Source organism: Triticum aestivum, chromosome 4A (assembly GCF_018294505.1).
Source record: "Triticum aestivum cultivar Chinese Spring chromosome 4A, IWGSC CS RefSeq v2.1, whole genome shotgun sequence".
Lineage (NCBI taxonomy): Eukaryota > Viridiplantae > Streptophyta > Magnoliopsida > Poales > Poaceae > Triticum > Triticum aestivum.
In genome coordinates this window covers 48279098-48293069 of record NC_057803.1, presented here as the reverse complement: position 1 = coordinate 48293069, position 13972 = coordinate 48279098, and the positions used below count along the sequence as shown (strand labels likewise).

Below are 13972 nucleotides of genomic sequence, written 5' to 3'. Positions count from 1 at the left end.
CAATAAACAAATCATGCTCCGACTTCGTTACATAACGGTTCACCATACGTGCATGCTACGGGAATCACAAACTCTAACAAAAGTATTCTTTAAATTCGCAACTACTCAACTAGCATGACTTTAATATTATCACCTCCATATCTCAAAACAATCATCATGCTTCAATCTTTTCTTAGTATTCAACACACTCAAAAAAAAGTTTCGCAAATCTTGAATACCAAGCATATTATTATCAAGCAAATTACCATGCTAGTAAGAGACTCTCAAAATAATTTAAGTGAGGCATGAGAGATCAATAGTTTCTTTAAAACGAATCCACCATCATGCTCTAAAAGATCTAAGTGAAGCACATAGAGCAAAATTATAACGCTCAAAAGATATAAGTGAAGCACATAGAGTATTCTATCAAATTTTAATTCATGTATGGCTCTCTAAAAATGTGTGTACAGCAAGGATGATTGTGAAATACTAAGATAAAAAGACACAAATAATATAAGACACTCCAAGCAAAACACATATCATGTTGGTGAATAAAAATATAGCTCCAAGTAAATTACCGATGAAAGTGGACGAAAATAGGGGATGCCTTCCGGGGCATCCCCAAGCTTTGACTTTTTGGTGTCCTTGGATTATCTTGGGGGTGCCATGGGCATCCCCAAGCTTAGTATCTTGCCACTCCTTGTTCCATGATCCATCAAAAGTATTCATCCAAAACTTGAAAATTTCACAACACAAAACTCAAGATAGAAAACTCGTGAGCTCCGTTAGCGAAAGAAAACAAAAGACCACTTCAAGGTACTGTAATGAACTCATTCTTTATTTATATTGGTGTTAAACCTACTGTATTCCAACTTCTCTATGGATTATAAACTATTTTATTAGCCATAGATTCATCAAAATAAGCAAACAACAAACAAAAAATAGAATCTGTCAAAAACAAAACAGTCTGTAGTAATCTGTAGCTAGCGCAAGATCTGGAACCCCAAAAATTCTAAAATAAATTGCTGGAAGTGAGGAATTTATCTATTAATCATCTGCAAAAATAATTAACTAAATAGCACTCTTCAAATAAAAATGATAGTAGTTCTCATAAGCGCTAAAGTTTATGTTTTTACAGCAAGTTCAACAAGACTTTCCCCAAGTCTTCCCAACGGTTCTACTTGGCACAAACACTAATTAAACACAAAAAACACAACCTAAACGGAGGCTAAATAATTTATTTATTACTAAACAGGAGCAAATAACAAGGAATAAAAATAAAATTGGGTTGCCTCCCAACAAGCGCTATCGTTTAACGCCCCTAGCTAGGCATAACGAGCAAGAATAGATCTAGGTATTGCCATCTTTGGTAGGCAATCCATAAGTGGCTCTCATGATAGTTTCATATGGTAATTTTATTTTCTTTCTTGGAAAGTGTTCCATGCCCTTTTTTAATGGAAATTGAAATCTAATATTCCCTTCCTTCATATCAATAATTGCACCAACCGTTCTAAGGAAAGGTCTACCAAGAATAATAGGGCAAGAAGGATTGCAATCTATATCAAGAACAATGAAATCTACGGGCACATAATTCCTATTTGCAACAATAAGAACATCATTAATTCTTCCCATAGGTTTCTTAATAGTGGAATCCGCAAGATGCAAGTTTAGAGAGCAATCATCAAAATTATGGAAATCTAGTAAATCACACAAAGTCTTGGGAATAGTAGAGACACTAGCACCCAAATCACACAAAGCATAAAACTCATGATCTTTAATTTTAATTTTAATAGTTAGTTCCCACTCATCATAGAGTTTTCTAGGGATAGAAACTTCCAACTCAAGTTTTTCTTCATAAGATTGCATCAAGGCATCAACAATATGTTTGGTGAAGACTTTATTTCGACTATAAGCATGTGGAGAATTTAGCACGGATTGTAACAAGGAAATACAATCAATCAAAGAGCAATCTTCATAATTAAATTCCTTGAAATCCAATATAGTGGGTTTAGCAACATCTAGATTTTTATTTCTTTCCATCAAGATTATAATTTCCATCAACAATATTTTTGTTTCCAATATAGTGGGTTTAGCAACATCTATAGTGGGTTTAGCAAATCCAATATAGTGGGTTTAGCAACAAGGAAATACACTCCGAATTTTTAGAACGCCTTCTAGGTAAAGGAAGATCATATTCAGTTTCATCAAGATTCATATTGCAAAACAAAGATTTAATTGGGGACACATCAATAACTTTTAGATCTTCATCATTACTTTCATAGGAATTGGAAGACCACGCTTTAATAAAGGCATATTTGGAAGCACGCATCCTAGCGGTTCTTTTTTTACACTCATCAATTGAAATTCTCATGGCTTTAAGAGACTCATTAATATCATGTTTAGGTGGAATAGATCTAAGTTTCAAAGCATCAACATCAAGAGCAATTCTATCAACGTTCCTAGCCAAATCATCAATCTTAAGCAATTTTTCTTCAATCATAGCATTAAATTTCTTTTGCAAAGAAATAAATTCTTTAATATTAGATTCAAAATCAGAGGGTATCTTATTATAATTTTCATAAGAGTTGTCGTAGGAATTCCCATAATTATTAGAAGGATTACTAGGATATGGCCTAGGATTAAAATTCCCTCTATAAGCGTTGTTACCAAAATTATTCCTACCAACAAAATTCACATCCATAGATTCATTGTTATTCTCAATCAAAGTAGAGAAAGGCATATCATTAGGATCAGAAGAAACACTCTTAGAAGCAAATAATTTCATAAGTTCATCCATCTTTCCACTCAACACATTAATTTCTTCTATCGCATGCACTTTTTTATTAGAAGTTCTTTCAGTATGCCATTGAGAATAATTAACCATAATATTATCTAGGAGTTTAGTAGCATCTCCTAAAGTGATTTCCTCCCGCGGTCGAATCTAAAAGATTTCTAGAAGCAAAATTCAATCCGGCATAAAAAATTTGTATAATCATCCACAAATTCAAACCATGAGTAGGCAATTACGTATCATTAATTTCATTCTCTCCCAAGCTTGTGCAACATGTTCATGATCAAGTTTTTTAAAGTTCATAATATCGTTTCTAAGAGAGATGATCTTAGCGGGAGGAAAATACTTAGAGATAAAAGCATCTTTGCACTTGTTCCATGAATCAATACTATTCTTAGGCAAAGACGAAAACCAAGCTTTAGCACGATCTCTAAGCGAAAAAGGAAATAGCTTCAATTTAACGACATCATTATTGACATCTTTTTTCTTTTGCATATCACATAAATCAACGAAGCTATTCAGATGAGTAGCGGCATCTTCACTAGGAAGGCCAGCGAATTGATCTTTCATAACAAGATTAAACAAAGCAGTATTAATTTCACAAGATTCAGCATCGGTAAGAGGAGCAATCGGAGTGCCAAGGAAATCATTATTATTGGTATTGGTGAAGTCACACAATTTGGTAGTATCTTGAGCCATCGCAACAAACAAGCAATCTAACACACGAGCAAACAAAAAGCAAGCAGACAAAAGAGGCAAACAGAGAGGGAGGATAGAGAGAGAGGGCAAATAAAACGGCAAGGATGAATTGGGGGGAGAGGAAAACGAGAGGCAAATGGCAAATAATATAATGAGAGAGATAGGGATTGTGATGGGTACTTAGTATGTTGACTTTTTGCGTAGACTCCCCGACAACGGCACCAGAAATCCTTCTTGCTACGTCTTGAGCTTGTGTTGGTTTTCCCCGAAGAGGAAGAGATGATGTAGTAGAGTAGCGTAAGTATTTCCCTCAATTTTTGAGAACCAAGGTATCAATCCAGTAGGAGCCCACGCTCAAGTCCCTCGTACCTGCACAAAGCGATAGCTACTCGCAACCAACGCGATTAGGGGTTGTCAAGCCCTTCACGGTCACTTACGAGAGTGAGATCTGATAGATAGAATATTTTTGGTATTTTTGATATAAAGATGCAAAGTAAAAAGTAAAGGCAAAGTAAATAGCAAAATAATATAAAAGTGATGGAGATTGATATGATGAGAATAGACCCGGGGGCCATAGGTTTCACTAGTGGCTTCTCTCAAGAGCATAAGTATTCTACGGTGGGTGAACAAATTACTGTTGAGCAATTGATAGAATTGTGCATAATTATGAGAATATCTAGGCATGATCATGTATATAGGCATCACGTCCGTGACAAGTAGACCGAAACGATTCTGCATCTACTACTATTACTCGACTCATCGACCGCTATCCAGCATGCATCTAGAGTATTAAGTTAAAAACAGAGTAACGCCTTAAGCAAGATGACATGATGTAGAGGAATAAATTCATGCAATATGAAATAAACCCCATATTGTTATCCTCGATGGCAACAATACAATACGTGCCTTGCTGCCCCTTCTGTCACTGGGTAAGGAAACCGCAAGATTGAACCCAAAGCTAAACACTTCTCCCATGGCAAGAACTACCAATCTAGTTGGCAAAACCAAACGGATAATTCGAAGAGACTTGCAAAGATAACCAATCATACATAAAAGAATTTAGAGAAGATTCAAATATTATTCATAGATAGACTTGATCATAAACCCACAATTCATCGGTCTCAACAAACACACCGCAAAAAGAAGATTACATTGAATAGATCTCCACGAGAGAGGGGGAGAACTTTGTATTGAGATTCAAAGAGAGAGAAGAAGCCATCTAGCTACTAACTATGGACCCGAAGGTCCGAGATAAACTACTCACACTTCATCGGAGAGGCTATGATGATGTAGAAGCCCTCCGTGATGACGGCCCTCTTCCGGCGGAGCTCCGGAACAGGCCCCAAGATGGGATCTCATGGATACAGAAAGTTGCAACGGTGGAATTAGGTTTTTGGCTCCTGTTCTGATCGTTTGGGGGTACGTGTGTATATATAGGAGGAAGAAGTACGCCGGAGGAGCAACGAGGGCCCACGAGGAAGGGGGGCGCGCCCTAGGGGGGCGCCCCCCCTCGTGACCGCCTCTTTTGTTCCTTAGAGCAGGGTCCAAGTCTCCTGGATCACGCTCGGTGAGAAAATCATGTCCCGAAGATTTTATTCCGTTTGGACTCTGTTTGATATTCCGTTTCTTCGAAACACTGAAATAGGCAAAAAACAGCAATTCTGGGCTGGGCCTCCGGTTAATAGGTTAGTCCCAAAAATAATATAAAAGTGGAAAATAAAGCCCAATATAGTCCAAAACAGTAGATAATATAGCATGGAGCAATCAAAAATTATAGTTACGTTGGAGACGTATCACCCTCCCATCCCCATCCCGGTAACTTCAAGACATATTTAACATGCACTATCAAAATCATGTAATCTATGCTATGTTCGGGGATGAAAAAGTTAGCATACGAGAGAGTTAGTACAATTACATGTGCATGTGTTGGAGTTGTCATAACAATAATATTAGCACCTTTGACTAACCAAAATCACAAATATAGAAGGGTGTTTTGCAATTTAAGATCATAGGCAATTGAGTTTTGTAATTTAAGATTGTGGGTAATGGAGTTTTGTGTTTTCTAATAGTACATCAAATTTCACTAATATAGTGTAACTCACAACCAATAAACTTATCAAACGACTGCCAAGAGAATTCCATGCCCATGTCCTTTAGGCTAGCAAGGTAGTATAGGGTCACCAGGTTGCCGGTGCCACGGACTAGCACAAGGGTGGTGCATAAAAGCACCCAAGTCCTCGCGGCGGTCATAGTGTCATCGTTCCTCGTCTTCTGAAATACATATATAGTTTCTTTATTGAAGCCCTTGTCCCATCTCGATAAATCAAGAGCTCCACGGACCTTGTCTCCGATGGGACATTAAAAACAAATTGCATTGTGCCGGTCATAAACAATATAGTCTTCTTTTATGACAGAAAAAAACAGAAGACGTGTGTCACTTAGGGAAAAAAACATTCCGAGAGGAAAGGAACCATCAAAAATTGCAATGTTTGGGGGTGTTTTGATACCTAAACAAAACCCTGCTTAGGGTAAATCTTCATGACTACTCCCTCGGTATGTAGTCAAACAACTCATCTGGTACAAAGAAGGGGCGATATTCATCAAAGATCCAAAACTGCAGTTATTTAAGATTCCCCTTTTGTTGTCGCTCAGATGTTTCACATCAACCTGGCGTGAATGAGTAGTTGAAAAGCATGTTGTGAAGGACCCATCAGCAGGTTCTTCATCATCCATTCTCGAGGCTTTGCAAAAAACAAAAGAAAAACACAACAAACTACCACCTTATTATAAATTGTGCAACAGTAGCTGTAGAATGTTTGGATAAGCACAAATAATCACCCTGCATTGGCCACTACTAGATGAAACACACAACTTGCCGACATAAAAAACTTATCTAAACACTGACACACCACTGATAAACAAATAACACACAACACCAACACGTAGACAACACCCACAAACCCAGATAGTGCAAACAAATAATCCAGTAGACATTGATAAAAAGCTTTTTCTACACTTGACCAATCTAAAAAACAAAACCACTAAAAAAGGTATGAGTTGCAATGCACCATCACTTCCCGGTTACAAAGAATCAAACCCTGTCACATCCAAACAATGGAAGCAAATGAGTACAGATCTCGGTATGTGATGCACCGAAACACTAATTTAGCCAAAAAAAATTGAAGCCCATGACTATGGATTGATTGTTGTGCTTAGTGGAATAGTTACTCTGAAACTCTACCTAAAACTAAGCAAATCAACCCGCACGTGCGCCCTTCTACTGTACAACGAGCCCTACACTCCAGTCGAGCTCCCCCGTCCCAACGTGGCGGCTCTGACGAGCCCCTCAGCCCCCAAGAACACCGCTCATCAAGCCCCTTTGCATACGTTCCCGCCTGATTTGCACATCCCATTCTTGCGGCAGCTTCGCCATTTCGGAAGATTGGAGTTGCAAGGACCGTCGCATCAGGTGGTTCCGTTAGATCTGGGTGCTGCTCAATTTTGGTCAGGGAATAAATGTTGCAACCTCTTTCCCTTTCCAGATCGTGAAATAGGTGCGCGAGATGCTGACGATCTGGGCCTGGTTGCAGTGCACTGGCTGATTGAGCACGCGCGAGAGACGAGAGCCGCACGATCTCGAACAACCGGACGTCTCATGAGGAGGTTTGCGTCAGTCAAAAAACAATTGGTAGAAATAAAGGGTTTTCTTTTGTATTACTCGGTGCACAAATGAGATTGTTGTCGATGATCTTGGACATGCGTATAAATGACCGTCAATTAAACTAAGTTATACGACATCAATGTTTTTTATATATGCTTGAACATCGAATTATTATTTCCCTTTTGTTTGCGGGGAATCGTAATATTTTTTTCATTTGTTCAAAACTCTCAATTCTTATTTATCTATCCTAAAAATTTGAATGACAATATTTTTCTACACGACATAATATGTTCGCAGAATAGAGCCTTTTATTGGCGCCATAATATCAGAGTGCGTGATTCCATCTAGTAGTTGAATACTACAATTAATCAGAACCAACGACTACTGCAGCTGTAGTAAAATATAAGGACCATCGAGATCTCGTCTAAAAAACATGAAGAAGCCTCTCTTTATGGATTCCAATGAACCACATTATTTCTTCTCTTCAATAAGTAATGGTTCGTGATAAGAATAAGCACTGGCCCAGAAAGGGAGGCTGATTCCTTTCGAAACAGTGCGAGTCCTCCTATTTCCCCACCCGCGCCCTAGAAAGCGAGGTCACACGCGCCCCTAGCTGCCCACGCGCCAATTTGAGCCGGCCCATGTACGGTTTGGGCGCTCCGTTTTTCATTTTTCTTTACTTTGACAATTCTTCATGGATCTCAAATTTGGGAAAGATGTTTGGATTTCAAAAAATGTTCTTTAATTTAAAAACAAAATATGAAAACAAAAATCCAAATTTCAAAAAAAATCCACGAATTTGAATATGTTTTGGATATCATAAAATGTCCATGCTTTTTTAATATGGATTCAAAAATTTCGTGATTTTTCAAAAAATGTTCCCAAAAATTAAATAGTATTCACTGATTGTACATGAGTTCAGAAAATGTTCAAGACTTTTTGAAATATTGTGAATTCAAAAGGTTTATGAATTTAGAAAAATCACAAAATTTGAATAGCATTCGTCAATTGTTCATGAATTCCAAAAATGTTCGGGATTTCATAAAATGTTCATGATTTTTTCTATAATATTTTCACAACAATGTAAATAATGTTCGCCGATTTCTCATGAATACAAAAAATGTTGACAATTTTATAAAAATATTTTTAATTCAAAATATTTGTGGATTTTATAATTTGTTATGAAAATTTAAATAATCTTCGTCCATTGTTCACGAATTCAAAAAAATGACAATTCAAAAATTATTTGTGAATTTCAAAAATTGTTCCAAAATTAAAAAATCATCATTATAAAATGTAAGATGATTCGGAAAATGTGTACGTATTCAAAAGTTGTTCATCAATTAAAAAAATGATCGCAAATTTCAAAAATTTGTCATCCATTAAAAAATGTTCATGAATTTCAAAAAATATTCATCGATTCAGAAAATGTTCGTGACTTCCAAAAATTGTTCCTGAATTCAAAATTGTTATGTTGCTGATCTCTGGGAAACATGTGATACCTGATAAGGTAGATGTTGTTTACTTCTCAAGAATGTGATGATTGGGTGGTCGGTCATGACGCCGTGATGGAGTGGTTTGTAATCCTGAATGGCGTTGTCTTACCAGGTTTTTTGGATATGAAAAATCAGGTATGAAAGCTCCTCGATTCCGAAAAGGAAGACAAATAATCAATGTGCTAAGCAGCAAGTACCATACTTCTAAGGCCCTTTACCAGCAGGTGTTCCAACCAGAGAATCCAACACCAACAAATACAACAGAAAAATGTGTTATTCACCAAAAGAGAAGATGAACATTTGCTTGTATCACGCAGATTTTATTCCTCAAAAAGGAAAAAAAAAAGGTGTCCCCAGGTTACAGCAATCAAATGGGGGCAGTCCCTTTGTTTTTAATTCAGTGGCAGTTTGAGTCATGTGGACAAACCGACCGCCCATGTGTGCCTGCAGTTTGAAATACGGCATATGCTTCACCACGTATGCGTTTAAATAGCTATAATTACAATGGTATTTTTCAAAAGAGGAAAGCTGCATTGGCATCTTTCAAATTGGCGAAAATTGTAGAGGCATCATTCCAGTTAACCCCAGAACAAAACAAAAGCATGGAAACAAGAAAGTTTGAGTGAGTGCTATTATGATCCTCATGTCCTGGTTTGTGCATCAGAATTGATTGTTGTCTTGTGTGGAGAAAAAAATTACATGGAACGCTTCTGCTAAGATTTGTATGCGGGAAAAGAAAAATCTGCAGCTACAACTCTCAGTGACTCGCTCAACTCTGAAGCTGGAACAGACAAACTACACTACTTTTGATACTCCACATGGGAAAACCCTCTTCAAATAACACATTGAAAGACATGGATCTAATAGCACCACATGGGAAAATGGTGTTTCAGTGGCATAATAGAGCATCACGATAAAACAAGTGTGCCAAAATATTTGTCATTCCATATGAGCAAGCCTCTCGTCACAAATGAGCTGTTTCAGAATTGATTGTTAGCTGAACAAGGAACTAGCAGATTGTCATTTTTACTTACTAGAACTGAACCCGCAGCAAATAGTTACCTATATAAAGATAAAATGTATACAGGATTACTAATTGCTCAAAAGAGACCATCAGATCTGCATTTTCACTTCACCTAGATGTATCACAGCCTCAATTTCCAAGAAACTGGTAGTCGCCAAAAAACCATGAGGACTCAAAAAAGCCAACAGACCATGAAACTGTAGCCCGCAGATGCACTCCCAGATCGCAATAATCAAATGGGGGCCTTAGCACTTACAGTGAACCCACATAATCGGACCATCAAGCATACAAGATCTAGCAGCAAAAAGAAAATGTAGAAAACGAGCCAGAATTTGAATAAAAGATGCGTGATTCCATTTATCAAACCAGAGATTTGAACAATCGATGGCACCCACAGGACATACAAGGAGGGCAAACAACTACAGAACCATAGACAGCTACCGGCAACCAAGCGGAGCGGGCAGGGCGCGTGCGGAGCCTAGGCGCGCTCCCCGCGGATGCGGCGGGCGAGCTGGATGTCCTTGGGCATGATGGTGACGCGCTTGGCGTGGATGGCGCAGAGGTTGGTGTCCTCGAAGAGGCCGACGAGGTAGGCCTCGGCGGCCTCCTGCAGGGCGGAGACGGCGGAGGACTGGAAGCGGAGGTCGGTCTTGAAGTCCTGGGCGATCTCCCGGACGAGGCGCTGGAAGGGGAGCTTGCGGATGAGCAGCTCCGTGCTCTTCTGGTACTTGCGGATCTCGCGGAGGGCGACGGTCCCCGGGCGGAAGCGGTGGGGCTTCTTCACGCCGCCGGTGGCCGGGGCGGACTTGCGCGCCGCCTTGGTCGCCAGCTGCTTCCTCGGCGCCTTGCCGCCGGTGGACTTGCGCGCCGTCTGCTTCGTGCGGGCCATCGAAGCTTGTTGGAGAGGGGAGAGATGCTGCTGCTGCTGCTACGGTTTGGAGATTGAGATTGTGATTTCTCGCGGTGGTGGATTCGTGGAGGGATGGAGGGGGGTATAAATAGGATCTGGGATAGGTTTTGGTGCTTTGCGCGCGATGATTTTGGGGTTTGGATTTCGCCGGGCGGGCGGCGGAGGGTGGCACGGGCACCGTTGGATCGCTTCCAGATGGACGGTTTGGATTCAAGTTTGCGGCCGTCACGCGGATCGCTATCCGTGTGCCTCACGAGCGGTGTGCTGCTGTTGAGCGGGACTAGAGCAGTAGACTTTTTTTTTTGCGGGGGTAGACTTTTACGAAGCATTTCAGTCTTGTACTGAAACTTTTGAAGAATTGGTTTTTTTTTGGGGGGGGGGGGGGGGGGGGGGGGGTTCTGAAGAATTGATTGTCATTTGAAAACAAAAGATGATAATATAACCTAGTTCCGGAGCAATTTGTTAAAAGGATGTTTAAAATGTTAAATGGACCGTTGCATGATCGATAATTTTTACCACGGTCTAATTCACATCTCCTGCGTCATCTTGCTTACCTTGTTATGTGGATATGTGTCTGAGCCTTTTCTGAATTTCTCCTGATTTTTGGTTCAAATTTGCATCATGAAGCTGATAAAAAAACCCAAGCTCCGGCCTTGGTCGGAGTGGGCGTCAACGTTGTTCTCGTCGCATGCTCCTTGGGGGAGTCGTCTTGGAGGTATCATCTTCTGTCGGATAACACTAGCACATGAGGTTTTTTTTTGCATCGTTGTCGGATAGGTGGGTGCATGACCTGGGGGTGATGTGGAAGACGGAGCGGCGGCTCCGGAGTTCACCCTCCATGGTTGCATCTTGGGTTGCTTGGGGGCAGAGTCGACAAACTCGTTCGGTACGCAACCTCGGGGCCGGTCCGTGCGTTTGTGTGGTTAGAGCGTCGGGTCCGGGTCGTGTGGTAGGGTGTTGTCTCACGTTTCTTGGGCTACAAAGTCGTTGGCTCATTTGTACCCTAGCCTCGAGGTTGGCGTGTGTGGATATGTATCGGTTTTTGGCTAGTTCTTTTTAATAAATTCGTCAATTCTTTTGTTCTATCTTCTAAAAAGTCATAGCTCATGTTGGTTGCTTGACAAGAAGAACTTATACATAACTAGCTGACTGCCCGTGCATTGCAACGGAGCAGCACAACAATGTTTTATTGTTGTATTTGTCCTTCTTGACCCTTCACTGGTTCTATTTTTCTTGACATATTTCTTATCCCACAAATAAACAGACAAACATTGATCTTCCTTCACTGGTCCGCCACTTCGCTCTAGCTTTGATGTCCTGGTATAACTTCACTTGATATAGCTTCATTGTGAGATGATAAGCTAACTCTTGCGATGATTGTGATTTGTTCTTTTATGGTTTGATTGATTGCGCTCATGTGTATGTGTGTTTTCATGAGGACTTTGGACCAACTAGACGTTCAAATAAACGCTTCATGTGTTTTCCCTCTTTCATTCTCACCAAGCATCACAAAATTCTCAGAATAAGTGAATTCATCAGACCTAAAAAAAGTGAATTCATCATTGTGCTCGCTTTTGCTCTTGGTTTGCTAAGACACTAAATGTTCTTCCAGTCTGGTCAAATCAGGCGTAGATGAAGCATACTGAGTTGGGAAGGCAAAACATAAATATGAGCGAAATCTTACTGGGATATGTTGGTGACATATATAAATTGAACACAGTTTGGTCACTATATGCTCGCTCACTGAACAAAAACTGAACCACGGATAAACCTCAGACTAGATGCTAAATTATCTACATACCACAACATATCATGAAGTTTTCTCACCATGTCATTGAGCAACAAGTCTTCTATTTTTAAAATTCAAAAAACTGTGTTGTCTTTCTCCCACGTAGCTCTCTTTCCGCCAATCACCATGTCCCTTTCTCCACACTAAGTCCCATATGAAAAACAAGATAAAGATGAATATGATCTTTATCATCCTCGGCTACCTTTGTTGTCCTTATTTCTGCATCTTGCTTGCAGTAGCTTGAAACATATATGTACAATAAAAAAAGCACCTAAAGTGACCCCGGTATGGAGACTACGACTGCAGCTGAGGTCGTGGCATCGTCCAAGAGGAAGCCATCAACATGCCAGTCGGGCAGCGTCTTCGTCAGCTACTGGGAGATGCTACTGCAATTCATGCTAGCCATGCCACTGGCGTCACCGTTGTAGCCTGCATGGGTCCTTGTTGCAGGGGCTACTGATGTTCTCTTCCTCCCCCGGTTCCTCCTGACACTGATGACAGAGGATTTACCCAGGAAACACTACCATGGTCAGTGCAACACTAATTTACTTACCAAGAAAACAACACCTTCCTCCTCATGTTCCAAAGCTGGGCTAAACAGGACACATGCTTCAACTCCACCTTCCACGCATCCAGTCCCTAGTTCATGTTGTGGACAAATATGCCTCCTCCCTTTTTCGCTTGCCCCAACCGTGTGCTTTTTTCTCACCTCTGCATTCAGTGAGTACATCAGAATCTCATATCAACATAAACTTCATAACATATGGTAGCATTGGATATGGATACAACAACGACAACAAGCAACACTGGATCTAAGTGAGTTGCACTTTTACAAGGTGGCCTGGTGAGCCCGTTCTACAGGAGCAAGGTTGTTAAAAATTTTGAGTTGTTTCCCTTGCGGTGGGAGATAATGAAACATTACTTTTTCCATTTTGGAGATCTGCAAGAGATCATCATCAAATTGAATGGTCCAAAATAACCAAAAGTATAATCATCTTATTTCATTTGTTTCAGGAAAACGAATTATGAAGCAAGAAGTACAAATTGGAGGCATTATGTGACCTTCATGGGAAAGAATATAAGACAGGAAAAGAGAAAAGAGAGTGAGGTATTTTACCAGCGCCCCGAGGCGCGCCCTCCGTCAACAACAACAGCACCCAATCCTTATTTGAAATTCAACAGCAATTAGCATGTATAAACAATAACTGAATGTCTTCTAGTTTCTTAAGGAATTCGTCTTCCTTGCAATAAAAAGTATTGCGGAACTTGAAAAAAGAGAGCCATAATCAAGATCCTTCAAGCACATTCCCATGACGAGCAGAAAAATGAAGCCTTCAGCACAAGCCCATGACGAGCAGAAAAATGAGGCGCTACAAAATCACATTTTGTGTACAATCAACCGCAGAAGAAAAAAGAAGGGAAACTGCGACCTAGAGTACCCGCTGGATGAGAGATCCGTGTGGAGGGCTGCGGATGCGTCGCCGGAGAACTTGTGCTTTAGGCCGCTAGAGGAGGGCGGTGCTAGGTTGGAGACACTCACACTTTACCCATGGATTTGGAGAGTGGGTTGGCAGAGTACAGAGGCTACGCGATGGTGACCAATACTACGGCCGCGCGACAGAC

The 13972-nt window shown here is 40.3% G+C and overlaps 1 protein-coding gene across 1 annotated transcript; it reads right to left on the bottom strand.

The window, feature by feature from the left end:
* Positions 1–9981: 9981 nt before the first annotated feature.
* Positions 9982–10632, bottom strand: LOC123085076 (histone H3.2). The gene has a single exon (XM_044506655.1). The coding sequence runs from the start codon at positions 10537–10539 to the stop codon at positions 10129–10131; it is 411 nt and encodes a 136-aa protein (XP_044362590.1). The 5' UTR covers positions 10540–10632; the 3' UTR covers positions 9982–10128.
* Between the last annotated feature and the right edge of the window lie 3340 nt (positions 10633–13972).

What these genes read in the sequence shown, in the direction of transcription:
- LOC123085076 (XM_044506655.1), bottom strand. Translation starts at nt 10,539, where the DNA reads ATGGCCCGCACGAAGCAGACGGCGCGCAAGTCCACCGGCGGCAAGGCG.